Source organism: Drosophila gunungcola (genome assembly GCF_025200985.1).
Source record: "Drosophila gunungcola strain Sukarami chromosome 3L unlocalized genomic scaffold, Dgunungcola_SK_2 000002F, whole genome shotgun sequence".
In the NCBI taxonomy this organism is placed as follows: Eukaryota; Metazoa; Arthropoda; class Insecta; order Diptera; family Drosophilidae; genus Drosophila; species Drosophila gunungcola.
This window is the reverse complement of record NW_026453178.1, coordinates 33,529-59,757: the sequence shown is the minus strand read 5'-3', so window position 1 is coordinate 59,757 and position 26,229 is coordinate 33,529. Positions and strand designations below refer to the sequence as shown.

The 26,229-nt window shown below is 38.8% G+C and overlaps 3 protein-coding genes across 4 annotated transcripts; 1 reads left to right on the top strand and 2 right to left on the bottom strand.

Annotated features, from left to right (window-relative positions):
• Positions 1 to 910, top strand: LOC128257540 (protein LLP homolog). The gene is made up of 2 exons (XM_052988591.1): positions 1 to 305; positions 503 to 910. The coding sequence occupies exons 1-2, from the start codon at positions 120 to 122 to the stop codon at positions 755 to 757; spliced, it is 441 nt and encodes a 146-aa protein (XP_052844551.1). The 5' UTR covers positions 1 to 119; the 3' UTR covers positions 758 to 910.
• A 38-nt stretch (positions 911 to 948) lies between these two features.
• LOC128257539 (syntaxin-17-like) lies at positions 949 to 2,658 on the bottom strand. Its single transcript, XM_052988590.1, has 3 exons — positions 2,225 to 2,658; positions 1,916 to 2,162; positions 949 to 1,855 (listed from the first exon to the last, which is right to left on the bottom strand). The coding sequence occupies exons 1-3, from the start codon at positions 2,294 to 2,296 to the stop codon at positions 1,266 to 1,268; spliced, it is 909 nt and encodes a 302-aa protein (XP_052844550.1). The 5' UTR covers positions 2,297 to 2,658; the 3' UTR covers positions 949 to 1,265.
• Positions 2,659 to 3,021: 363 nt separating this feature from the next.
• LOC128257475 (uncharacterized) lies at positions 3,022 to 25,134 on the bottom strand. 2 transcript variants are annotated; one of them, XM_052988493.1, is made up of 5 exons: positions 24,681 to 25,134; positions 17,462 to 18,233; positions 4,682 to 4,938; positions 3,907 to 4,325; positions 3,022 to 3,504 (listed from the first exon to the last, which is right to left on the bottom strand). In XM_052988493.1, the coding sequence occupies exons 2-5, from the start codon at positions 18,190 to 18,192 to the stop codon at positions 3,373 to 3,375; spliced, it is 1,539 nt and encodes a 512-aa protein (XP_052844453.1). In that variant the 5' UTR covers positions 18,193 to 18,233; positions 24,681 to 25,134; the 3' UTR covers positions 3,022 to 3,372. The 2 variants fall into 2 exon arrangements, with proteins under 2 accessions (XP_052844453.1, XP_052844454.1); XM_052988494.1 differs by having other exon boundaries at positions 24,706 to 25,134.
• Positions 25,135 to 26,229: the final 1,095 nt, after the last annotated feature.

Here is a 26,229-nt window from a genome sequence, read left to right as displayed (position 1 = left end):
ATTATTTAGACGTACGGGCACTCTCAATCAACCGCCTCTAGAACGCACGTGTTTACGTTTTTGGCAAATTAAACGCAATTTCTTGACATTTTCGTACTTTTTGTGCATATATAAACAAAATGGGACGAAATAATCGTTCTCGAAAGCGCCGCGATGAAATGAATAAAATAAAGAAGGCGCGCTATGAAGCTAAGGAGTTAATTCGCCTGAAGAAAACTCTGGGACTCCTGGATGCCGATGGAAATGAGATCATGAAGGATATCAGCGATGTGGTCGAAGTTAAGACCTCCAAGGAGCTCAAGAGGGTGAGTTCTGTGAAGTTTTTGATGGTATCAGGGTACCTGTATATATTTATTTTCTCTTATTTTCTGTATATACTTATTTTCTCCCTACCTGTGTATATATGTATAACTTACCTTACCCATAAATAACTTTATAGTAAATTCCCCCTTAGTGTTTATTACTAAACCTTACTAAAACCCCTTCTTATATCCTTTTCCAGGAGGCCAAATCCAAGGAGGAGCAGGAACTGATCTACGAGCACCAGGAGAGTCTGGAGAAGGGTGAAAAGGTCAAGGTGACCAATGAAAATACAGGCGTGGAACACGTTTTCAACAGCAAGACTCTCAAGGATCAGTACGGCAATTATCCTGCGTGGTTCAAGAAGAAGAAGACCGCCAAGCGCCTTAGGAAGAAGCAACACTCCCAGAAGAAGAACTTCAAACAGGCCTGGACCACAGTTAATGTACCTCTTTAAAACCGGGTGACAGGATTACCCAACTGGTATCTTAACATAGCTTTTAAGTCCTCGCTTAGTTTAGGTGATTTTGTAGGCCTTTTCTACAAATATGTTATAGCTAAGAGTTTATATATTCAAATTAAAGCCTTCACAAGTTTTAACTAACCAAAACACTTTCCATTTCAAAGCAAAGCAAACAACCAACCATATAGTTGTTAAAGCTACGAGTTATTATTGCATATTAAAGCCTTAAAATCTACACACAGTTGCGGAGTCATGTGAATATCAAAATATCCAACGCTTAAACTAGAAACATAATGGAGTTGTTGCCTTTGCACATGGAAAATCACAAAATGGGGGATATTGAACTAAAATCGGTGTAAAATCTCTACTGAACGGAACAATAGCTGCGCACACTGCTTATCACACCGCTGGTGGCTGCCTCCAAACGTCGCGTATTCGCCGACCAGATGTGCGTAGTGGCCAGTGCCGTGGATGCGGATCGAGGGCCGCCTTCTCCGGCAGGTCATTCCGGCTTCTCTTTGAGCTCCAGTCGTTCGGTCGACTCGCTATCTGGCTCCGCCTGCTCCTCCTCGATATTGCCGTGCATTACATTGGGATTGGCCTTGAGCACAGAGCCACCGGTGAAGCCCAGGATGCCACAGCCCACGGCAGCCAATCCTCCAGCTTTCATGCCCGCTACCAGGCCAATGGGTCCACCCACACAGGTTCCGAGAAGAGCTCCCATAACGGGGTACATGGCCTTCTTGTAGGTGAGCGCTCGGCGCAGATTCAATTCGCCTTGTTGAACATTTTCCAGAGCTTCCTCGGCATTGTCTGCGATCTTCTCCACCGCCACCGATTGCTCGGCAGTCAGTTGCCGCATTCCATGGAACATGCCGTGCAGATCGTAGATCTCCCTTTGCAGGTTTTCCATCTGATCCAGACAGGCCTGTCGCTGGGCCAACTGGTGCTCCTCGGGCTGGAAATTGAGCTGCAGCTGCGGTATGTGTCGGTGGGCAGGTAAACTGCTCATCTCCACCTCCTGCGCTGTCACATCCTGGTCCTCGTCGTACTGGGAACTTAAGGTGGAGGTAGGTGACTTCAGTTGGAGTTCTGCAAAAGCGACCATTTTGTGAAACACCTGTGTATTTTGAGGGGGACACCCTAACTAACCTGCGAATTCCTTCATGCCAGCAAAGGCTTCGTCTTTGCCAGGACGCATGAGGTCATCAAAGCGTTCCAGATCCTCCTCCCGCACTTTTTCGCGCAGTGCATCCATTTCCAGGAGCAGATTCTTGATCTGTTTGATAACCCGCATGGCATTGAGTTCCTCTTTCTTGATTTTTTGCCAGTCGCCAAGGGCCAGACTCTTTTCTATATTGCTGCGATGGTTTTTCAAAAGGCTCAGATGGTGAGGTATCTAAAGGGGGGTTAAATAGTTAAATTCTATAACTTTATAGGAGTATAGAGTACACGACTTACCGCCGTATCCAGAAACCTTTGTATGGAGATCTCCGCCTGTTTGAGAGGCAGTTTCTCATCGCCGCGTGTCATCGTGAACTGAATACGTTGAACTCGCTGCACTTCGATTTGTAATCAGTTTATAATTGTGGTAAAAGTGAAATCTGGGGGATCAGTTTCTTTAAAATCCCCGCCCCTTTTTCCATCGACCTTGCCTAAACGGATTTCCCTTGTTTATTTTCTGCGCAGTTTTCTTTTTGTTTTGCCAGTGACGTCACTGCATGCTTCTGGGATTTTCCAGAAGATTCGTAATGTTCAATTGTTATTGGTGTCGCAGAGTTGACACGGTTTAAATTATGCTGGTGGTGTTCCCTTTAATTAATACTGATAATAATTCTATTGTGCTGCAATATTTTTGTTTGTTTGTGGGTTGCTGTTTAGGAGTGTGACCAGAGTTGATAATGGTATTAATTCTTAATATTCCGCTGTAGTATGTATGCCACATGGTGGGAAACTTCGCTAAATCAGTTCCGTTAATGTAAAGTTACAGTCATGGTCGAAATATTAGTAATGGAATAAGAATTATTGATATATGTTACATATTTTTTAAAACCGTTTCAATTGACGTTTGATATTAAATATTTAAATTTGCAAAATGATTTTGACGGAGTGGTAATTTTAGTTTGGCCAAATGATCGTCTTAAAGTTCGTCACCCACTTTATTTTGAATAGCCTCGGCGACTTAAAATTTGCACATGTCCACCAGAAAGTTTATATTTTTATTAAATTTCCAGTAAACCCTCAATAAATATCACCGATTCAAATCAGAAAATGCATTTATTTGTGCAGTGATTTCTCATATACATTAAAATTATATACAGATACATGCATAAACTTATCGGTGCACCACCCACATATAATAGGGCGGTGCAGAGTGCGGTGGTGCGCTTACGGCTAAAACTTCAGATCTTCAGATCTCGATACATTTATGACACGTTCGCTTAAGTACTAACAGCCTGATCCTGATCCGAGGGCTGATACTAGAGACTACAGAGGCACTCGACTCGCATTCGGGAATGGCTTACAAACAGGAGCCGCTACACGTGAACAGAGTGGTCAATTAAGTTAACTAACATTTAATAATAGCGTAGGGAAATGCAGTTCTGGTTTCAGGGGCAGTTGGCATTGGGGCCGTTCCGGCACTTCAGCAGCAGGTTGAGCATCCCCTCCAGCTTGTTGGTCCGCGACTCCGTCTTGTAGAGATTCGTCTGCAGTCGACTGACGTCCTGAGCCTGCTTTTCCTGCAAGTAATTAGAAGTAAATTAATAAAACTAAGTTAAAAAAAGAAACATTTTTAAGCAAATAAAGCTATATAATAAAGCTATACAAGTGCCTAACATATTTTATAATAAAAAAAACATTTCTACTGAATGCCTTTCTGGTTCGGTACCATTCAATTCTACTAAGATTATTTTCAGCTTCTTCAGTAGGGCAGTTGAATTAATATTTTAATAAACAAATTTAAGCACTAATGTTTACAAGGTTTTTATAAATTTTAAAACGATAAATGTTTGCAATCCAATCTTAAAAATAATTTTATCAGCTTAAGATAAATGTTGTCATAGGATCATGTAAAGTAAATAGTATTGCCTTAACTCTGTAAATTTAAAATGGTTATTAAAAATGTCTTATCGAATCCTTACCAGCGTGCTCAGTCGACTTTTAAGTGTGTCCACCACACTGTAGGTGGCCTGGAGCGACTTCTGCAGCTCGTTGGTGTGCACCCGCTCGTTGGCCAGTGACTTTTCGATCTTCTGCAGCCGCGTCACCACCTCCGCATCCGTGTCGTCAATGTCGTTCTCCAGATCCCGCGCCTCGAAGGCGTCGTCCGCATTCGTGGACACCTTCTTGCAGCTCTGCTGATCCGCCTGCAGGACGAATCCTTGGCGGCAGCGGCAGAAGTAGGAGCCCTGTGTATTGACGCACTGCTGATCGCAGGGCTTTTCCGTCTGGCACTCGTTCACGTCCTGCTCACAGTGACGTCCTGTGTAGCCCGAAGGACAACTACATGTGTTTGGAGCCGTACAATTTCCGCCGTTCTGGCATCGGGTGGAGCAAACAGCTGTATAGGGATTAGAAAAACAAAGAAAATATATATTTTTATGCCAAAAAGTCTTATCATTAAATCGAATACAATCTAAGTCATCTTTTACTTATAAAATATTAAAGAAGTTTGTGTTCTGGTTTTGTATAAAGCTGTTAAAAAAAATGTTTAGGCGGCTACCTAGTCGTATGCGCGATTTAAGTTTTATGTTACAAAATATTTCAGGTTTTTAAAATGAATAATATAATTCTTTAAACAACATTTTGATTCAAAAATAATTTAAATGAAGTACAGTGTAAATAAGTGGTAAAACTCAACAGTTAAATAGCCAAGTTTAAATTCTAATGGTAGAACAAATATTTAAAAGTACTCACGTTTCATGCACGCATCCGCCCTTGGGTTTTCCCGGCTCCAGCCCGAGCAGCAGTCGTAGCTCATCTGCTGGGCGGTCTTGTGGTCGATGATGTCCCTGTAGGCCTTCTCATGGACCACCTGAACCCGGGTGCACATCTGGCCATTGTAGGTGGGCGGCTGGCAGGGCGTGGCCATGTGCTTCCAGGTGGGACGGGAGTAGACCTCCGTCCGTTTCACGGGCATCGTCACCGTTCGCTGTTGCATGCAAATGTGCCGCCTGAAAGCGAGTACAAGGAAAACCAGAGCGAGGTGTGAAATATTGGATTGGATTGAATTGGATTGGATTGGATTGGATGGCAGGGGCTGACCCAAATCAGCGGCTCATCATCAGCAAAAGTGAAACTGACTTTTCCAGACGACGGCGGCCAATTACTGTCATAACGACAGAGCCTCGGCCAACAGGTTGTATTTGGGAGTGGGATCTGGGCAATTGTCACACAAGTGTCGGGAAAGTGCCAGCGGACTGGAACGCAGTGTCTCGTATCTGCGATGACAAACACGACATGCTCCCAACCGATGACTTGCAGCCATGTCGGCCATGTCATTTGTTTGCATTTGGAGGAGCTGGCTAAAAACTGGCAACCACGCAACCAGGCAACCAACTGCTCCAGTTCACGATAGGCAAAAATGGTAATATTCAAAATATGTGGTTTTCATATGCTAAATATTTATTTGAAATTTGTAATTCTAAAGAAGAGTATTTAATTTATTTGTTTCAAATTTTGATCGAAATTCTAAGTACTATTTATATAAACAAAAAATTAAACTTTAAAGGCTTATCTTTTTGTGAATCAAACTTTGATGTTTTGTTTAATAATTAAATGCTTCTGAACATGATTAATATTTAGGCTCGTTTTTTTTTTCAAAATATAATTTTGTTTAATTTGAACTTGAACTTATATTTTTAAATGATATTTTCTAAGTAAGTTCACTGAATAACAAAATAACGATTAAGTTTTGTCAGTTTATTGATACTTAAAGGTAAAACTTTAAATACTTAAATATGATAAATGTTTAAAATTTCTTCCCGAAAGTGTTGTTTTTAATAAACATTTTTAATGCGTAAAACCTAGCTCATTCAACACCTACTTTGGCCTTTTCAATGCTACTACACACCCATCTACCCACTACACTTGGTTCCTTGCCTCATACACATGTATATGCAACAGTGCTTCTCAAACCCAACCCAAATCCAAAGTACCAATGCTCTTAAGACCTTTGGCCCCAAGCAGACAAACATAAAAAGCGCTGATAATAAGCGGTTTTTGATTTTGGTTGCCAAAAAAAAGGCAAACTGGCCCAAAAGCGAGGTGCATCCATAAATTGGCAGGCCTGAGAGGCTGCGAATAAACGCTGGTGTTTGGTGTTGCTGCTGCTGCAGTTGTTGCTGCAGTTGCTGCTGCTGTTGCTGGTTGCTGCTGTTGTTGCTGGTTGCTGATGGTGTCGTAATTGGCAATGCGGGCCAAAAACAATTGCGAACGCGTGACGTGGCCACTGAGTGACGACTGACTGCAGCGATCGCTTTGGCCTTTTTGCTGGCCAAAATTCGCGATTTAAAAGCGGAAAGTGGCACACAGTTGGCCACAATGGTCCTGCGACCGGGACATTTACCAATTTCTTTATTGCCGCGCATGCATATTTATGCGCTGGTTCTTTTCCTGTCTGCTGTAAGCTGTAACTGGCTTCTCTTGTACCATAATTCTCACGTTATTTATGCGCCAGCATTCTCAGCGTTAAGGGCGCCAAACAAACGGCAACGGAACCAGCTAAAGATACAGCCTCAATCGAAAACAATAACAAGAACGGCCAACAAAATGCGGAAGTCTTCGCTGGAAAAGAAGAAACTGTGCCAACAAAGTGCAACATGAAATGCTCATTCCCATTTCCATCTCCAATCCGCTGGCTGCATAAATCTCCGAGCGGGTTCAATACACAAAAACAAACACAAAATTAAACAATCTGATCGATTCTTAACTTTATCAGAACACAATAGCCTCACAATTTGGTTTATTGATTTCATAAAACGCTAAATTAGTTATGAAAAATCCAATACTGTATTTTAACAAATTTTTAACTTTTTTTCTTTTAATAATTTTTTCTTTTTCTTTATTAATAATAGCCTTTTCTAAAAAATATAATTTAAATTTCAAATTAATTTCAAACTTAGTTCAGAACTATTTTCAAAATTACTGGAAAGGCTCTCAGAAGTATACAAATTAAGATTAAATTTGTATAGTATAATGACAAGTCTTAAAAAAAGGTTTTTAATTATTGTATATTTGATATTTTTTTAATTGCTTAAATCCAAAAAACTTTTAAGAAAAACTTCATATTATACTACATGAATTGCAAAAATATACACAATTTTTTCTGTGTGCACATGCAGACGATGCACCCCTGACCCCTGCCGATCCGCCACGCCCCCTCGCCCACCGACGCTTTGTATATATCCCGCTGCGCCAGACAGCGCCAGACAAAGTGTAATCACATGCGTGTGTGTTCGTGAATGGCTTCATTGCTTTGTTTAGAAACGTTTAGGCTAAAATTAAATTTGAATTTTTAATTGCTGAAAGCCCGAACACCTGTGGCTAGACCTTAGTATTCTCCTTCGGCTTCAGAAGAAGTAAAATCTCAGTTAAGTCCAAGGGTTTCGCCTCCGACAGGCCCATAAAATTATAAAAACATCAATCAAAATTGCTTTTTTCGGAGACAGATGAAGAGCAGCAGCCACCAGAAATAAAATGCAAGCAGGCCAATTAATCAAAAAAAATGAAAACAGTTAAATTTTACAAGAAACACAACCAGCGATATATATTGGTCAGTTCAGGAGGATAACCAAAAGATGCACTCAAAGAAAGGCGGAGAAAAATGACGGGAACGGGGATCCGAAACACGGGCCAAAGTTTCTTATGCGCTTTATTGATTTACGATTTATTTTCATTGGCCGCCAAGCAGAAATTAATGAGCCATCGATGGCTGCAGGCCAAGAGGTGACCCCGAGCGGGTGTGTGGGCTTAATGGAGTGCGTAGATGGGCCCTCGGCTAATAAATGGATAGAGCTCGGGATTCATAAAAATCTCGGCACTGTGCCCTCATGAAGATGAGTCATTTTCCATGTCTCCACAAAATTAAATGGCAGAGGATTATAAAGTTAACGAAAAGAAAACACTTCCTTAAAATATTTTATACGCCAGACCCTTCTTTTCTTTTTTTAATAAAATTAATTTAAACTTTTATCCTTGACTAAAGCCCCGTAAATTGATAAATATTAATTCCCTTCACTAAAGTTTACTTTTTAATTAAAATGCAACTTTTGCACTTCTCATTGTGTTCGAAATAAGCAAAACCTTGGGAACTTTATTAAGCTTTTGTGATGGAATTTAAAATTGTGATCTGGAAGTTTCCTTTGTGTACAACTCTTTTATGACTGAACAAATTAGGCAGATAAAATGGGGTTTAGCCAATATGAAACCCCAGTTAGATGGCCCGGCATTATAAAGAGTCTTTGAATAAAGTTAAACCCGATTTAAATCATTATTATTAAGCTCTTTCGATATTGGGCCATTTCGGAAACCAGTTTGCATTTTGTCAATCTTAACAACTGCCATGTGAATGCATTTAAAAAACAGTTAAAGCGAATAGTAAAAAACCTAAGCCACAAAAACTTGGCGACACTTAACGGCAGTAAACAGCTTATGGTAGATATGCCGGAGAAAAGTGCAAGTCTCTGCCTCTGTGTATCTGGTTTCCAAATGAAAATGTGAAATAAATTTATAAAAACATAAAAATATTGTTGCCACAGTCGTAAAAAGAATTTTTACGGCCGCGTCTGCAAAAGGAGGAGTGAAAATGGTTTTTTGGGCCGGGCCAAGACCAAGACCAAAGCCAAAGCCAAAGCCAAAGCCAAAAGGCTGGCCCCCAACTTGGCCGAAAAGGTGGCTCAAGTGCGGGGTGCTTGGGCCAACTGTTTGGGCCATTTGTGGTCCGCCAACTGGGCAGCTAATCTGATTTGCTACATGGAATTAGAATTTAAATTGGCCCGGCCAGCGAATGCACAATTCCAGAACAGAGCGAGCTGCACTGCATCATTAGGCGAGTTGGATGCACTCACCCACTGCTCTGTTCTGCATTTTACTAAACTGGAAGAAAACTTTTTGAATTTATGTTTGCTCAAGAAAATAAGTTGAAAATGTAGGGAAATAATAAAATTATAAGACTTCACCTTCACAATTTCACTAAACTTTCTTTTTAGAAAGAAAAGAAAAGAAAATGGAAAATGGTTTTTGACTTAAAATCTCTAAAAAGTTATTAAAAAATATCCAAATCTAGACTTTACTTTTCCACAGATTGTCTCTGCATTTCGTTAAACTAAACAAAAAACAATTCGAAATTAATTGTAAAAAAATAAAAATATAAGTTGAAAAAAGTGATATACAAAAAATACAAAACCTTACAGTAACTCAAATCACTCTTAGCTTTCCTTTGTAAATAGAGGATTTATAAAATAAATCATTAAATTAGAGCATTAAACATATTTTAGAAAGACTAAATTTGTATCTTTTATAATGTAATTTTTGATTTTTAGGAGGATAATTTGAAAATAAATCTTAATTAAAAAAGGATTTCATCCGTTTTTCTTCGTGTAACTTGTAACACGACCACGACGACAACAACGACAAGAGGAACTGAACAGAACAGAACAGAACAGGAACAGAGGAACAACCACGACAACGACAGCCATGAAGAAAGAAGCTACAGAAGAAGCAGCTGCCAGGGGAGGCGAACATTTTTAGACGTGCTTCCTGGTCCAGCTGGCCCAGCTTTATTTGGATTCTTACTTAGCGTAAAATGCAACGCCTATGTGACCACGGCTCCCAGGAAAGGAAGATGCCACAAAGTCGTCGACGACGCACTGCCTCGCCGTTTCTAATAATATTTCAGTCATGTCCACGGCTGGCAAGTGCAACTAAAGTCAGCAGCCAGCAGAAAATGCAGCCAATGCAGCAGCTCTACCGCTTTCGGTTTTGTTCTTTTCTAGTTTTTTGCACAGAGAATTATTACAGCACTCAGCGGCGACTGAAGTGGAAATCCAATATGCGACTGGACAAATACCCAGGCCGCAGGAGGGGATTCCCTGCCATTCTCAGTTAGACTTCCAGAATTCCCCATGGGAAGCGGACCCATCACGGCCGCTACTTCCTTATCCAAAAATGGGCAAACACTGCTGGAATTTCTTCATTGCTTTGAAGTACTTGTCAGCAACAAATCAGATTGGACTTTTCTAGATCGGGATAATATATGGCCATCATTTGTTGGCTACCATGTGTTGGCTTACGCCAAGGAAACTTCTTTGCTTTCCGTATTTTAAAGTTTAGTGTCTGCAGATGCTGCATTCAAATATTTTCAGACATAGGCATGGCTTGCGAACAATCGCCATTAAATTTTGTTATTCACGTATTCGCTAAAACAATTTTAATGTTATCATTTTTTTGAAAAAAATATTTAAAAATTCATTTATACAATTTGAAAGAAAACAACTATATAAAAATAACAAATCTCTGTACTCAAAATTAATATATATGGAATAAATCCATAATTTTTGTTATATTTTAACAATAATAATAAATAATAATTAAAGTGCAATAACAACCAATTTTCTGTCTTTGAAAATTAAGTTGTTGAATAAAAGTTTTTTCTAATCTATGATAATTTTATACTTGCGTGCATGCCAAATGTTAATAGAGTTCAGAATACAAAAATTAAAAAATTCATTATAAGTCATTATTAATGTGAAGAGGAGAGTCCTTAATAAGTTTTTAGACATACATTATTCGTAATTATGCTAAGTGTTTGTTAATTGCCTTTCAAGATTAATATATAGATCATTTTTTACATATAAAAAAAAATAATTTCAAAGATTATTTCTTGTGTTATATCCAATAGATTTCAAGATCTCTTCGTCGGCAAACTTCTTGATAAAGCCAATAGGCATTTGAATTGCACCCTATGATTTCGTGGCAGAAATCGCCAGTCACGGCTAACCGCAGCCAGCCAGTTCTAATTTGGCTGTAAATTTGTCTTGCTCTCTTGGCCAGATTATGCAATAAAAGACGCAGAAAGAATTTGTTGCGAAAAGTGAAAAGAAAATTGCCGCAAGTGTCAGACGGCGTGCGGCGTACATTGTACATTGTACATTGCAGTTGCAATGGAGATGAAAATGGGGATTTCGCGATGCGATGAAGATGGAGCACTATTTTGTGGTAATCTGAGCTGATTATATGGTATAGGAGAGGATGGTTGAGGCCCCCGAGGAAGTGGGGTTCAGTGGCCGCCCAAGCCCCTTGAGTTTTTCCCTACAACATAATCGCGCGATAAGCGATCTCGATGCCTGTCAATGGGTTCCTCCCCATTTGTATTTTTTTGTTCCCCCCTTTTGTGCATTCGAAATCTCCCACTAATTCGGGGCCCTTTTCTTGTGGGGACCCTGCAGCAGCCTCTGCTGCCAAAGTGTGAATGTGATTGAGAGTGTGTGTCGGTGTCGGTGTGTAAATCATGATTAATGCCCCAAACTTGTTTAAACAACGGCCGTGTCGAGCCGTGGCCGAAAATCCGATTAGTGGCAACGTGAGCTGTTCTGTTGATGCTGCTGCTGCTGCTGCTGCTGCCTCTGCCCTTCTCCGAACCCAAAAAACCAAAAAGGCAAAAAACCAAAGACCCAAAGAAAACGCCAGAGAAATGCAAGAGGCGTGCACGATTTCCATTTTTTACGTTGTTTTGCCGTAAGTATTTCCACCTCTTCGTCGGCTTTTGGTCTTTCCGATGAACTGGCCAACAAAAGCGCAGCCAAACGGCAAACGCACACAAGTTTTCATCAAATTAACATACCCCATTCTCGGACTACCTTTGTTATACATACATATATTGTATGTTACACTCCTAATGTTAATGCTGAAAATTGAGATCCAAATCGCGCAACGACGAGTGAAAAGGCCGTAACCGATTTTGAAAGCCCTCTGCGTTGGAAAAGCAAAAAGAAGCTGCTGCCGAAATGTCCCAGATGAAGATATTTTCCAAAGAATCTCCCAGCCCACGCTTTCAGTGGAGCAAGTGCAGCGCCGCCAACCGATCCCATCCAGTCCAGTCCACATACTCCACAATTCCGAACCCAATCCCAAAGCGCAGTCCCAGGTCCCAGGTTGTATGTTGCACCGCTCGGTATCCAATTGCAACATAATTAAGTAAGCCAAATGGCGTGTCTTGTTTGCTTTCCTTGCAGACTAGCATGCTTATCTGATACACTCAGCAAAAATGCAATAACAAATGCATAGGTAAATGTTCTTCATTTTATAATATTAGATTTTATTTAGAAAAGGAAACAGTTAATATGGAGATGAACAATTTTTAACTCGTTTTTGAAATTAAATGGAATATTTTAAAGTGGAAGAAAAGTTGTTCATGAGCTTCTGGAAATAATGTGAAATGGAAACAAAAATGTACAATTTCAAATGTTTTTCTTAAATTTTTTAAATCAACAACCAAACAAGTTAAATATGAATAAATGTTTTCTTGTCACAGTAAGCTTTTTTTTAAAGTAAATTAAGAAAGATTGAATCTCTGAGCTTGGGATATTTGCATTGTGATTTCAATTATATGAGCTTTGATATGATGCTGATTGATGAGTCAATCAGAAGAGTTGACTTCATAAGAACAATAAGCAAAATTAATATTCCGGGAATTTTATCATGCAGCATTAAACTCATAGAAGAAACAATAATTTAAAAATTATGTTCTTTTGAGTCATTTCATTTTAAGTAATTATTTTTTGTTGGAATTTTGGTAAAGTGTATCACGTATGGCTGGAATTTTGTGCGTCATGTGCTGTCCTGACTTTTGGGTTCGTGCTCGTGTGTGGCGCTCGCAGTTTTGTTGTCTTTTGTATTTTGTATTTTGTACTGGCTGCAAGACAAAAGCACTGCAAAGACAACGTCACCATCGCCATCGCCATCGCCATCACCATGACCCCCCATCCCGAGCCACTCCTCGAACGGGTTTCCATGTAATCTGTCTGTTACCAGGGAACTGCTTTCAGTCTCCAGTCGCAATCCCCCCCAGCATTGCATTAACCCAATTTCCAACTTGAGATGCGAAGCTGCGTGATTTGCAAATTACCGCTGAGCCCATGCAGTTCCATTGTGACGTAGCTGTCCATCTGTCCAGTGTCCACTGTACACTGTGCACCGTATACTGTCCACTGTCCAATCCATGTTGCAAGTGACTTACTCATGTTCATATGAAAAACTCACTAATTGCATGGCGTGGACAGAGCAGCAGACAATAGGCGTAAATTTAGACCATAAAGTGTGATTTGCATATTCATTTAATAAATTTTCATTATGGTTTATGGCTAAGCCTGAGGTGTGATAGATATTTCTGAACAGTTTGCTTTCAGATAAAAAACTAGAAATCGTTAGTTGGTTTATTATATGGCCCATTGTTTTTTTTTTTTTGTACATTTTACAACAGTTGTTATTTTATAATGTATTTTGAAATAGTTATGTCTTACAACTTAAAAACAATTCTGAAGCCCAAAAGTTGGCTTTCCGTTCAACTCTAGCGTGACTCAATCATTAATTATTTTATGTTTATTTGAATAGGTTTCAATATCGTGAGTAAATAACTCAACTGGTAAAGTGATACTCCAACAAATACCACACATGTCACACTTGAGGGAAAGTGTAACAAATATGTTTGTCAGACCTTTGACCCGAATAAACTGAGACAATTCCGGAGACACCTTTATAGGTGTCCAGACTGATCCATTTACAGTGTCTCTGACCATGACTAATTGAGGAATCGGGGCCACCAAATTGTGCAGGCTGCCATAAACCTCTCGAAAACGTGGTTTCCAAAAGGGTTCAATAAAGTTTGCATCCGCTTGAATGAGAAATCCATCTTAATTAAAACGAATATTGAGATGGCAAATCAACGATTTGCATTTGTCAAGCAATTTGTTCAATTGATGTCGTATCACGTCGTGTACTCCGCTGATTTTTGATGAGCACGTGAACATGTTTTTTTTTTTGCCCCAAGTAGTAGGAGTAAACCGAGTTTGCCCCCTTATGAATCCCAAGAAAAACTCATTAAACGAGCTTCTGCCTGGGCCAAGGTTTCCTGGCCCGATGGCATGACTTGGACTTCAGATAAGCCCAGAGCTTATGGCTCCAGGTCCAGCTCCAGAGCTGAAACTTAAAGGCATCGAGTCTTCAAGATTACTTGTTTTTTTTTTTATTTTGCTTGGCACGCGTAGGCGTAGCCATTGAGCACAATGCTTCACGGTGCAAAATGTTAACGAATTTTCACAGGCCCAGCCGCATTCTAAGTGCAGTTTTTCCAAGCGCAGCATATCAAATCATTCGTCACTCGCCCCCGTTTCCCCTTTGTGTCCATAATTATCGCTGGCCTGGAGTTTGGGTTTCGGAGCCAAAGTCGATTGTTGACAAGCAATTTGCAGGCGGCGGACTCGACTCGAGCCCTGACTCGCATCCAGCTGCGATTGGGTTGCCGTCTAAGTCGCACACTCAAAAAATATATAATCGAGTTTATGGCTCTTAAACACGTCATCCCTTTTGGCAAATTAAAATAAATCATTTTTCACCGCTTGAATTTGATTTTGGCAAGAATATATAATATTTCTTTAGGATAACAAGGACTTTTAGTGTGAGTATTAACATTTAATTTAAACTTTCTAAACGTTTACAAAAACGAATTTGACCTTTATCCTTCCGCAACCACATAACAATATTATTGAGGATTTGAAAAAAATTAAACCCATTATAAATACTCTTTTTTAGTTCAGTTTGTCCAAAATAACATAAATAATATATTGTAAATGTTTGTATATTTATTCAAAGTCAAAATAAATATATTACAATTTTGTAGGTCATATGTTTTCCCCAAATTTTGTTGGCTCATTTTAATTACCAAATATTTTCTAAGTGCAGTCTGTGGCTCTGTCTGGGGTCACAGTGCTGTTCGGAGTGCACATAACTCCGCGCTGGCTCTTGTCTCATTTGATTGTGCATTTGCCAATTGTTGCTTTTGGCTTTTATTGCTGCGGCTGATTGAAGTCAAGGCCCTGCTTTGTTTTCGATTCCTATGCTAGGCTAGTAAAGAGATATCTGTACAAGTATCTTGCGGCTCCAATCGAGTTGCAAGTGGCATTTAAGCGGGACACGCCCACCGAATTACATGCACCCTCCCTGAATCAACACCTCCACGTATATGAAGTCTGGAATCTATAATTAATTCATTGGCTCGCGTTTCAGATCACTCCCGATCGGTGATGGCGCAACTGCGGAGCCAAATCAAAAGTCAATCAATACGATATGCGCTACCAGCAGCAGCAGCAGTAGTAAAAACAAAAAACAAAAAACAAAAAAACAGACATCAATCAACTGTCGGACACATGCAACTGCAACTGCCACGGCAGCAACAACAAATTGGCCAAAACATGCACAGTGCAGACATCAATTGAATTTATCAAACAGAAGCCAAAACACTAAAGCATACAACCAATTTTCAGTTTCAGTTTTCGGTTCAAATGTTTTGGCTTTTGCATATAGAGTTACAACACGCAGTAGATAATTAAAAACTTAATTTCCTTCGCCTCTGGTGGTGCTGTATAGAGAAAAAAATCTTGGAGCACTATTTATTTCGATTTAAACCTGATTCAGAAAAAGAAAATATTTATGAAATAAAATGTTTTTAGAGTTTTGTTCCCTGCAAGCCAATATATTTAGAGGATTAAATCAATTTAAAGTGCTGCTGATGTGCATTTTTTCCAGTGATATCATAGCCTAAGGAGCGGAAAACGACTTAAGTTCACTTTTATCCGCAAATCGCCGCGTATGACGCTGATTAACACGGAGTCTGTAACCGCAATTGAAACGTTGCACTGGCCATTAACCAGGTTCGATCGTTGGCAAGAGGGGGATTTATGTGCTGATGGCGGCGTGTGAATATCTCCAAGCGAAGCCAATCCATTCGAGAAGTCATTTCCATATGCTCTGTTGCAACTTGCCACTTGCCACTTGCAGTTGAAGTTGCCAGTTTCTTGGCATCGCACGTGCAGTGCTTAAATAAATAGAAAAACAAATGGGCAAGGCAGCAGCGCCTACGTATTGGGGCAATAACAGTGGAAAATGAAGCCAGAAGATAGAAGATTTGTACATTATGTACACTGGGACTTATATTTTATTATTTTTAAAATATAAAAAAAGAAATAATATAATTATTAACATAATTTTAGAAATTTATACTCTGCACAGATTATATTGCAATAAAAGACTACATTTAAGAGCATATAAAATCTCAATAAATAGTTGCATTAAAATTTATGCACTATAAAATATTTATAGTAGTTTGTGTGTCATTTTATCTCTTTTAAAAGTAAAGCATTAAAAAATAAATGTTTTTAATGTCCATTCTGTTTATTTCTTTAAAAACCAATGAAAGTTTCTTTTGCTTACATATCTATTTACATTTTTAGCAAATTAATAATGAACCTGTCAGATTGACAATATAATTTATTTGAAGTGTCTTAAAGTGTTTGCTGCAACATTTTTGTGCCACTGTGCTGTGACTGATGATGCTGGCTGTGTGTTTGCCTTGTGGCGTGATTTTGGCAGTTACCGCATAAATCAAAAAGTGTCATAATCTGCAACTGCAGCACTAAGCTCTCAGATTGCGCATACGCGGCGTGTTCCCGGGGCAGATGCAAAGGCGTAGGATTGCAGTGGCATTCCTTCGTGCCCTTAAGTAGACTGGCATTAATTCCAATTAGAAAACACACATCGGGCACTGGCAATTGAAAACTAGTTAAAGTTCATTACCTTAAAGACCACGACCATTGGAGGCGACAGACTGCCTTTTGGAGTCAATGCCATCGCGATGCGATCTTGGCCAGTTCGGTGGAAACAGAAAAATAAAAAAAATAAAAAAAAGAAGGCGAAGACAAGCCATATCTAACTGAAGATCGGCATGTTACACTTAAAAAGCTGCAATTGCAATTGTTTCGAACACAAGTGCACGCTCATTGATTCGCTGCAATTGACACACGACAATTGAAGTGCTTCAGCTGGTTGGAAAAATCACGGCCACTTGGCCTTGGGGCTAATTTCCAGCCAGTTGGCTGGCATTTGGTCCGGACTGGTCTCTGTTGGGCTCGAATTAGCCCCGCGAAGCGCAGCTGCTGACATTGAAAGCGCTGCATGTCATAATATTTAAATAATTTATGGGCGACGCGATAAGCCGCAGATCTTGGGCCAAAGGTAAATCTCGGCCGGCGTTTCGGTCAATTTATGGCTGCATCAACCTTGAACCGACGGGCTGAGACTCTGATAAATGCAATCGGACACGCCCCGCCCAACAGATCTCCATCTTCATCTATCCCAGGGGTGTGGACCCAAAAGCATTACTCTTCGCCGTGGCTCAATGAACCGAAGATTGCAAGGTTAATATTCGTAGGCTTCGGTGCCGTTTAATTGGTTGATTAAGATAATATTTTGAATATCTCTAAACGTTTTATTATTTAAGTAAGTTTCGTTATTTATCTTTGAAATTAATAGGTCAATTAGATATTTAAGTGATATTATCAAATTCCATAAAATTTAAAACATTCAGCCAACTCATCTCCAACTCCATTCTTTAAAACTCTTTTAATTTAATAGTATTCCACTTACCTTTCCATTTCCTTGGGATCATTGGGGTAGCCCCGACCAATGGTGTTCGTCTCGAAGGGATTTTCGGTGGTGATGGTGGTGAGCGGAGGAGGTGTTGTGGTGGTGTAGCTATAGCCCCTCCTGGCCGGAACAAGTGGTGGGATGGTGCCCAAGCTGCTGCCAAAACCAGGACTGGCGGATCTCCTGTTCAGATTCGGCGGTGGGGCACTGGTGCTGACCGAGGGCACAAAGGAGTAGCCCCTGCCCCGCTCCCGCACCCCGATGAACTCCACATCCTGGGTGTTATCCTCGCCCTTTCCGGCCCGTGGTGACGAAGGCATCGGCGGCGGAGGCGGACCAAACGTGTTGGTCAGGATATTATAGGTATTATAATCCCATTCGGAGAGCGATCGTGATTGGTGGAGGCGTCGTGTCTGCACTTTATTATAGGGATTGAGTGGTTGAACCCGTCGTAATCTGGTGACCTCCTGCATGGTGACCCCGGGCAGTAGTTCCACATCCGATTTGGCTTGGCTCAGCGACTGTAATCTGCGCTGCTGCCTCTGCTGCGTGGCTAGGTAATTTCCCTGATGACGCGTTCGATGGCCATGGCCATGTCCTCGGTGAGTTCGGTTCTGGTGAGGACTAGTGCTGTTAAAACTACCATTCTGTGCACCTGACACAGCCGTTCCCAGCAGCAGGATTGTGCAGCAGAGCAGCAGGAAAAGGCTGGAGTAAATCATTTCTGGCATTTCGTTGATGGCGTCCCACTATCTCAATTCGCTAAATGGAACTGTAAACAAAATAAAAAAAGAAAAGAGCGCTGACTTTATTAAGTGCTGAACTTGTTTCTTCATTGCAAAAACCCCATCCTCCATTCAATTACATTCACTTTCGTTCTCATTCAAATTCCTAGGCATTTTGCACGCCTCACTTAATGTAAGCAACAAGACGGATCCACCGCTCCTCATTACCGATTCCTTTGTCTGACGGAGCGCCGACCTGTCTGTCCATCATCGGGTAATTGAAAGGTAGCATAAATGTATTAACTAGAGTCTAGACAATGTTACAGGATCATCAAGAAACTGAGGTACACTTTGCGGTTGAAATTAGGATTGATCTTGATTTATAGCTCATAGAAACTAAACTACTATTACGTAAATTTTAAACTATTGGGTATGAAAAAGTACTCAATAAGATATGTACTAAATTAATACCATGAAAGTTAAAAACAAAAAATAAGGCCATTAACTACAGTTTTAGACTCTTCGGTATAGAAATTAAAAAACAGGGATTGCATTATTTAGTATTGAATTAATACTGTAGTTTAATTTCAAGACACACTTAGTAAGACTAAACGTTCAGTTTTTTTATGAGTGTGATGTTTAATATACATTTTATTTTTATTTTCTAATTCCATATATTAACCACATATAACCATAATAATACATTTTTAAAAAGCTATGAATTTATTAAGGAACATTCTTTACAAAAAAGTAGACCAAACAAAGGAATCTTAAAAATTCCATTGTTTTCATATTTCCAAAACTTTAGAGACATAATGAAATGGTTTTAAGGAAGTAATGTGGGTACTTTTTCGAACCCAGTTCTTGATGGGGCCAACGGTTTTCATGGTCGAGTGGTCAACACTTCCAAGTACGGTTCGAATTTTTGTAGCCCAGAGACAAAGGCAATTTGTTCAACACATCCGACGATGATGACGGTGACTGTGATTATTATTCTGTTTTTTTTTTTTTCTTGTTTTCGGTTGCTGATAAATCACACGTTAAACAACAAGAAAAGTAAACGCGTTAACAGTTAACCGGCAGGAGATGCCAAAACGTGAAGCAAAGTGGAGTGAACCGAAGCCGGAAGCGAAAAATGTGCATCAATTTTGGCTTTGTTCAGTGGCATTTTTCAAAATATCACGCACTGCGGGACTGTGAGCAGTGGCATCTCATTTGTCAGAAACGCACCACCCTTCCCCACAGTCGCACCACCCTAACCCATAAAAACCCATTATTGCAATTGCTCAGTGAGCTTATTAATATTCATTGCTTCCACTTGAATTTATGGTTCCAAACGCCCTGCTCATTAAAGTGAATCTAACATATGTCCGTTTTTGTTTTTTAATTTCGAAAAATGGTGCACTGTTATCTTACTATATTGCAATAATCCAGAGCAAGCTAGTTGATTTAAATGCAATTGTAATTACAGTAAAGTTTAAATTTCAAGACAAACAGCATAGAAATTGGTCGCCTATAAAAGAAATTTTAAAAACTTATTTATAAACATTAATTTCAAATATAAAAATATTTTAAAATATTATTTTAAAAAGCTCATTAAACAATAAGGCAATAAATACAAATTATGTGGCCTGCGTAACGCACAGTTCTATTTTTAACACATTAATTTTCGAATATAGTTTTACATTAGAAAATTTCTGCTTAATATTTCTTTTCCCGCAGTGTACAATTGCAATTGACAAACTCCAAAGATCTTTTGATAGGTTCGAATGACAGCGGACCCGAGTCGTCATTAACATTTGCGGCGCTAATTAAAAAACACCAGCCAAAGATTGAGAATTGAGAAATTGTAAGCAAGTTGGTTGAGGAAACGTGGCCAGTCTGACCCTTTTGTCGGATGCAACTCATGGAAATCAAAATCGAAAAGAGCAGGGGCAGTATCAATCAGGTGTGGTTTTAAGCCGCTTAGTAAGTGAAACCCTGGAACCCCTTGGGCTCGACTGCCACTCAAATGACTGCCAAATGTCAGACCCAGCCCCCAACCAGTTGTCATAACTCTGCAAAAGTTCCGAGAAATGCAAAATCGCAAAAAGTGGTAAAAAGGTTTTTCGGGCGCCGCCACAAAACTTAATCGAGACTGCAGACAGAAAAATGAACCAAAAAAAATCGAAATACAAAAATTAGCCAAAGAGTTGAAGAAATCCAGCCAAAGGGAAAAACAACTTGATTCCGTTGAAATCTAAGCCGAGTTGACAACTCGCCTTGACCTTGCTGGATTGCCAAAAACGGTCAGTCCGGAGATAAATCAAATCGCGCGGCGTTTGTCTGAACCCGAAAAGGTGGAGATGTATTTTGAGATATATATGTTTGTATATAGAGCCAGCCCACAACCGATCGGCGGCTATATTTTGATATATCTCTAATTAATAGCTGGGGCATTGCCTTAAGAATTATTTATAAATCAACTTTCGGGTCGTGGTTGCAGTTTAGCTGGAATTTATGCAAAGGCTGCCATAAATTTGTATCTGTCTGTATGCTGTGGGTCTTGAAATTAGTGTGTGTTAAATGTTATTGATTTGTTTTCCCAGCACATAAATCAGGGGCTAAACACTGCTAGAGGCGCGGAAAAGTGTCAACTTTATTTCTGTCACCCTGACAAGACACGGGGATTCGGTGGGAGTATCCGTATCTGAAACTATATTTATATCTGTATCTGCAACTGTGAGCTGACCCAGACATGAGCTATGGCCAATGAATCACCAGAGATGCGTACAGGCACATATATATCTCACAGCATTTAGGAAGCTGTGGGGTACGGTGAGGTCCAGATATGAGGTAATCTAATCTAAGTCCCCGAAAACTGTGATTCAGTGCTCAATAGAAAAATACCAAAGATTAGAGAAACAAATAAACAAATTGAAATCTTTTTTTTTTAATGGTAAGTCAACAGCTTTATTTTTAAATATTTAAATAAAAACAAAACTAACTTGTGTACGTTAAAATAAATTCATAAGCGCATAGAAAGCAATTCCTCACTAATATTTTAATTTAAATCAATTTATTGTAATATATTTCTCTTACTTTTTTAATGTTTAATTGGTTTACAATCAATTATAAACATATAATATTTCAGTTTTAAAATGTTTAATTTGTTGTAATAAATAATAAAAAAATAAAAAGTATTAAATAATCATATTTTAAATTCCTTCTTATCGAATTCATATTATTTTCTGCCTCTACAAGCTCTCCACAAACATTGCTTATGTCTCATTTCCATGTGACATGTTTTGGTTGTCGGGAAAATAGTTGTCGAGGAAGAATCTGACAAAAAAAAATGGGGAGAAAAGCACAATTCCGTTTTATAAATACAAGTTTTTGCATTTCAAAATTAATCATGTCGTGACGCGTGACTAAAACTGCACCAATTACTTAATTAACGCAATCATTATGGAAATTTTTCGTTATTTTCGGATATTCCTCGGGTTCTCGAATATGTTTACTCGTGTTCAATGGTGTGTAAATTGATCATCTTTCGGTTTTATTTGGGCAGCGCTGTAATTTAACTTAACAACTCCTCCGACGGCCAGCCATTTAAATGTTAATTAAATGCCTCCGCCGCTCTCTCACTTTTTTTAAACATTTTTTGTGTGCAATTCCAAACAGCTGCCACTTTAGCATGCGTTTTTATTTATGTTTTGTGTAATCGGGGCCACTCCTCAAGTTCTTATAAAGAGATAAACTAAGAGCTTAACGCCGCCTGCCGAGGGGATCCCCAACAACGAGAAATTGTTTGGTAACTTTGCATTTTTTTTCTTTTATGGCGGCTCGAGAAAAAAATCGAATTTTCCAATTTGTTGCTGTTGCAAACGCTTTTCAGCGCTGCTTTTATTAACATTATCTGGACAGGCGAGATGGGCTGCAAAAGGCCTTAGATCTCGGGAAAACTGCAGTAGATGTACGATCGCACTTTGAGAATAATGTGAAAACGGGAGGGAAAGCGAGGCGGAAAAACCACCCACTGCTGCCACAATTTTCATGCTGCTCTTGGGGTTCAATAACCGAACGTGTCGGAGGATTATCGTATATATAGTATCTTATCTGACAGATTGCCAAATATTTGCCGTAGGACGGCGGGGTTACACATTTCATTCATTCCTTCGCTTTGTTTATTGTTCTGGTCGACTGGTTCGTCTTCGTTTTTCCCACGACAGCTAAGACAGCACTGATGGGTAGAAATAGTGTGTCCCAGCCCCGCCATTTGATAGTATATTTCACATGGTGTTTTATTTCATCTGTTGATATTGTGTAGCTGTCTTTAATATGCAAAATCATGACACATTTGCCCGGAGTTTGTATCTCGTTTACTTTTGACGTTCCTCCCCCCTCTTGCCTTTTGAATGTTTTTATTTTTTAACAAGATCAACAAACTGGCAGTGGGGAGGGGGGTGCTGTGGGGCCGTGGGTCGTTCGATCGCGGCTTTTTTGTTTACACTCTACTTTCAGTCCAATTAAAGGAATGTTGTTGGCCTTTGTTGCTGCGTTTCTTCCCTAACAAAGTCAGAGATGAAAAGCGAAAACTATGCAACATGTTCAGCATCGACAGTTTGACATTTCAAAGTCCCAACACCTCCCTTTCCTACACCCAGAAAAATAATATAAGATTAATTTTAATAGGATAACAAAGATCAGCAATTAGGTATGATAAAAGCTTAAGGACTTTATTCAGTTTTTATGCGATTTCCAATTTTGATCATGTTATTTCAGTAGGAAACTGAAATGAATTAGATTATATTTCTAAATATGAAACAAAATTTAAAAGCAATTAATTAGCATTAATGAAATTGTTAAATTAATAATGGCCATCAAAATATTTCTTAGTCTTAGAAAATGAAATTATTTGTTTCAAATTAGTTTTAAAACCATTATGGATTCAGTATCAGATAAAAAGTAAATTTGATGAAAATTTTAACTAAATGCCAAGAAGAAATATTATTTATTATTATTTTTTTATTGTATATACATAATTATATTGTATTTTTGAGTATATTTCTCCCTTTTTTTTTTTGGGTAATAATTCTTTTTATTAGTTAGCCTTTAAAGTTATTTTTCGCACTGCACAAAGCGCCTGCAAGTTCAACTTCAAATGCGAAAACTCATTTCAATAACAATTGCAGCGACCCAAAAAAGGAAAACTTCAACAGCAGAGCTCAATTTGCTGGCATGTCCAGTCTTTTGCTAATTGCTTTGCAGCTGCAAGGGGGCGGAGGCCACGCCCACACATGCCCCCTGGTCTCATATCCCATATACCATATACCATATCCATATCCCCCAAAGCTCACGGTGACCTGGGACTTTGTTCGGGGGAACTAAGCCAGACAAAAGACATAAACCCAGTTACCGTTAGCTGCGTAATTTATGCAAATGACTTTGGTTAATTAGCAAAGCGAAGGAAAAACAAGAAACTCATGGACATGCGCCACCAACAAATCCGCCTTCCCCTTCCCATCCCCCTACGGTGGCATTTTCCATAGTAATAATATTTAAGCAAAGATTATGATATGCAGGAAGGCACGATCGCTTTTCAACGGATCGTGCCCCAAACTACAAATTTTGATTGCGCACCTGTCGAACGATATGTGTCAAAATGCAGAATGCATTAGCACAATAAAAAATACAAACAAATTTAGCCCTTGCATAATTGTTTCCCAAACTAATCGAAACAATGGAAAGTATTTATAAAGTTATTCAAATGTCTTGCGTTTTCCGCTTTTGTCACATTATTTAAACAAATTTGTAATGGTGATAATGTCATAAAATTAACATATCTAGCTAATATGCGTTGACATAAAAATGGGCGAGGGCACACAAATGTATAGCTTATCTAAGCTCAGAATTTATTAAGATTAAAATAAATAAGATAGACAGTTTATAAAATATTAAAATGAAATCAAAAGGAAATAAGTTTGATATGCAAATTTGTAAAGAAAAAGCAAAACTCCAAAAATATATATTTTACAACAAATTTGAGTTTATCGTTAAATATTTTAAAGCTTCAAAAATATATGAATAGAATTATTAAATATTTAATTTACTTTAAAAATTTTTAAAAGATTTAAATAATCATCTGTATATTTTATAACACAAGAAAAATTTTACAATATAACAAAATTTCCTACATGATAAGCCACTTATTAATTAATAGTTTTATTTACAAGAATTTAATAACGACATGGTCTGGAAGTTCACACGATAATTAATTCCTAACCCATTTATGGCATTGTTTAGTAGTTAAGGCACATAAATGAAAGACACTTCGCCAGACAACTTAGTTAGCCGCACCATAAAATGCAAATTACGTCCATAAGTGACACGAAACTCCTAGACAGGATCGATTTTGAGCAAGATTAATGCACTAGGAAATGTCGCACGTCGCTTGACACACATTCAATTCATAAATAATTGCAATTAATTAACAATATTTGCATGCGACTTACACACAGTGAACAAATTCCAACTGACCGGCGGGTTCAATGCGGTGATAATCGTGGCCAGATTATATGCCTTATTTAAAGATGCCTCCGAAATTTAAATAAATCAAAACACAATTATGTCAAATTTGCAATCACAAACAGTAAATTGAATTGAGTTTTCGCGCTGACACTAAACAGATACCCGTCGTTTGGCTTTTTTGAACAATAAATTATACGCAAGACCGTGAATGGGGCTTTTAAAAAATATATTTATAAAATTTACTGAGGAATATATATGATTCCACGTCCTGCTTTTTTTTCCCCCAGATTCTGCGTTAGCCGCTTCCGTATGCCAAGCGAAACAAAACGAATAAAACTCGCTGCAATCTTTGAGATACAAATTTCCAGCTGGCGCGGCGGAGCTAACACAAACCAAACCAAACCGATCGCTTAGAAGTCCCGAGACGAACTGAAAATGCTCAGTCGAAACCGAAAGTCCAGTTAACGATCGCCGATCAGCAGCGCTGTTGGCTGTGCTGTCAGTCGACGTCGCTGAATATCACATTGTTTTTGGTTCAAAAACACCTTAAAAATCAATAAATATTTATTTCAATTGAATAACTAAATCTTTCGGTAGTCATTTACCCACAACATTGTTTATTATTTACCATGTGCTTACACAAGACGTTGTTACTCCTTAAATTAAATTTCCGTAAACAAATATTGACAAATAAATATTTTAAGCAAAATACATTTCAAAAATGTATAACAATTTGTTAAATTAATTTTAAATCATTAGCTTGGGGCTTTATTATGATTGTATTTCACAAATTAAATATTTCATCCCATTAATCATCCGGAAAATTCACAAGATAAACATATGGTTTTCTTCCTCTTATAGAATTTATTTAAGGTAGGTATAAAGCAATAAGCAAAATTATTAAAAACAAATGTATTTTCTTTTTTAAAATTTGCTATCAAAACATTGTTTTAAATTTATAGGAGTTAAAAATTTATTGATAGCTATAATTTAATTTAAAAACTTTATCATGTATATTGAAAAAGTGTTATAGTTTTTAAAAAGTTTATTTATGTAAGAAAAAGGAATTTGACAAAAAAAAATCGATTTCTTACCTAATTATGTTTGACGTGCAAAAAAAAAAAATTTGAAAAAAAATTTAACTAGCTAGAAAGCCAAGTGATCTTCTCTGTCAGACCAGTCGAAGCCCATGTTCGGTGCACATTCGCTGGTTCGTTCAAACGAAATTGGACCGATGGGGCAGAAGTTGGCTTCCTTTGTTTGATGCAACAGAGGATCGGGATGAGCTCCCCAGGCGGAAGAACTTGAGGGGGTGGTGGGTGGTGGGCGGTACAGTGGGCAGGTATGCCCTCGGCTGGTCGTTGGCTGGTTTTTGAGTGCGTTACAGCTGTTTTGTTTATATGGCAACAGGGAACAGGCCGCGCCCCCGCTCCACCACCTTGTCCAAACTATTTGGAGTTTGCGGTTTATGCTTTTTATGGTCCGTCGTTGTTGTTCTTGCAGCCAATGCTGCTTTTGTTGCTTCTTCTCCGG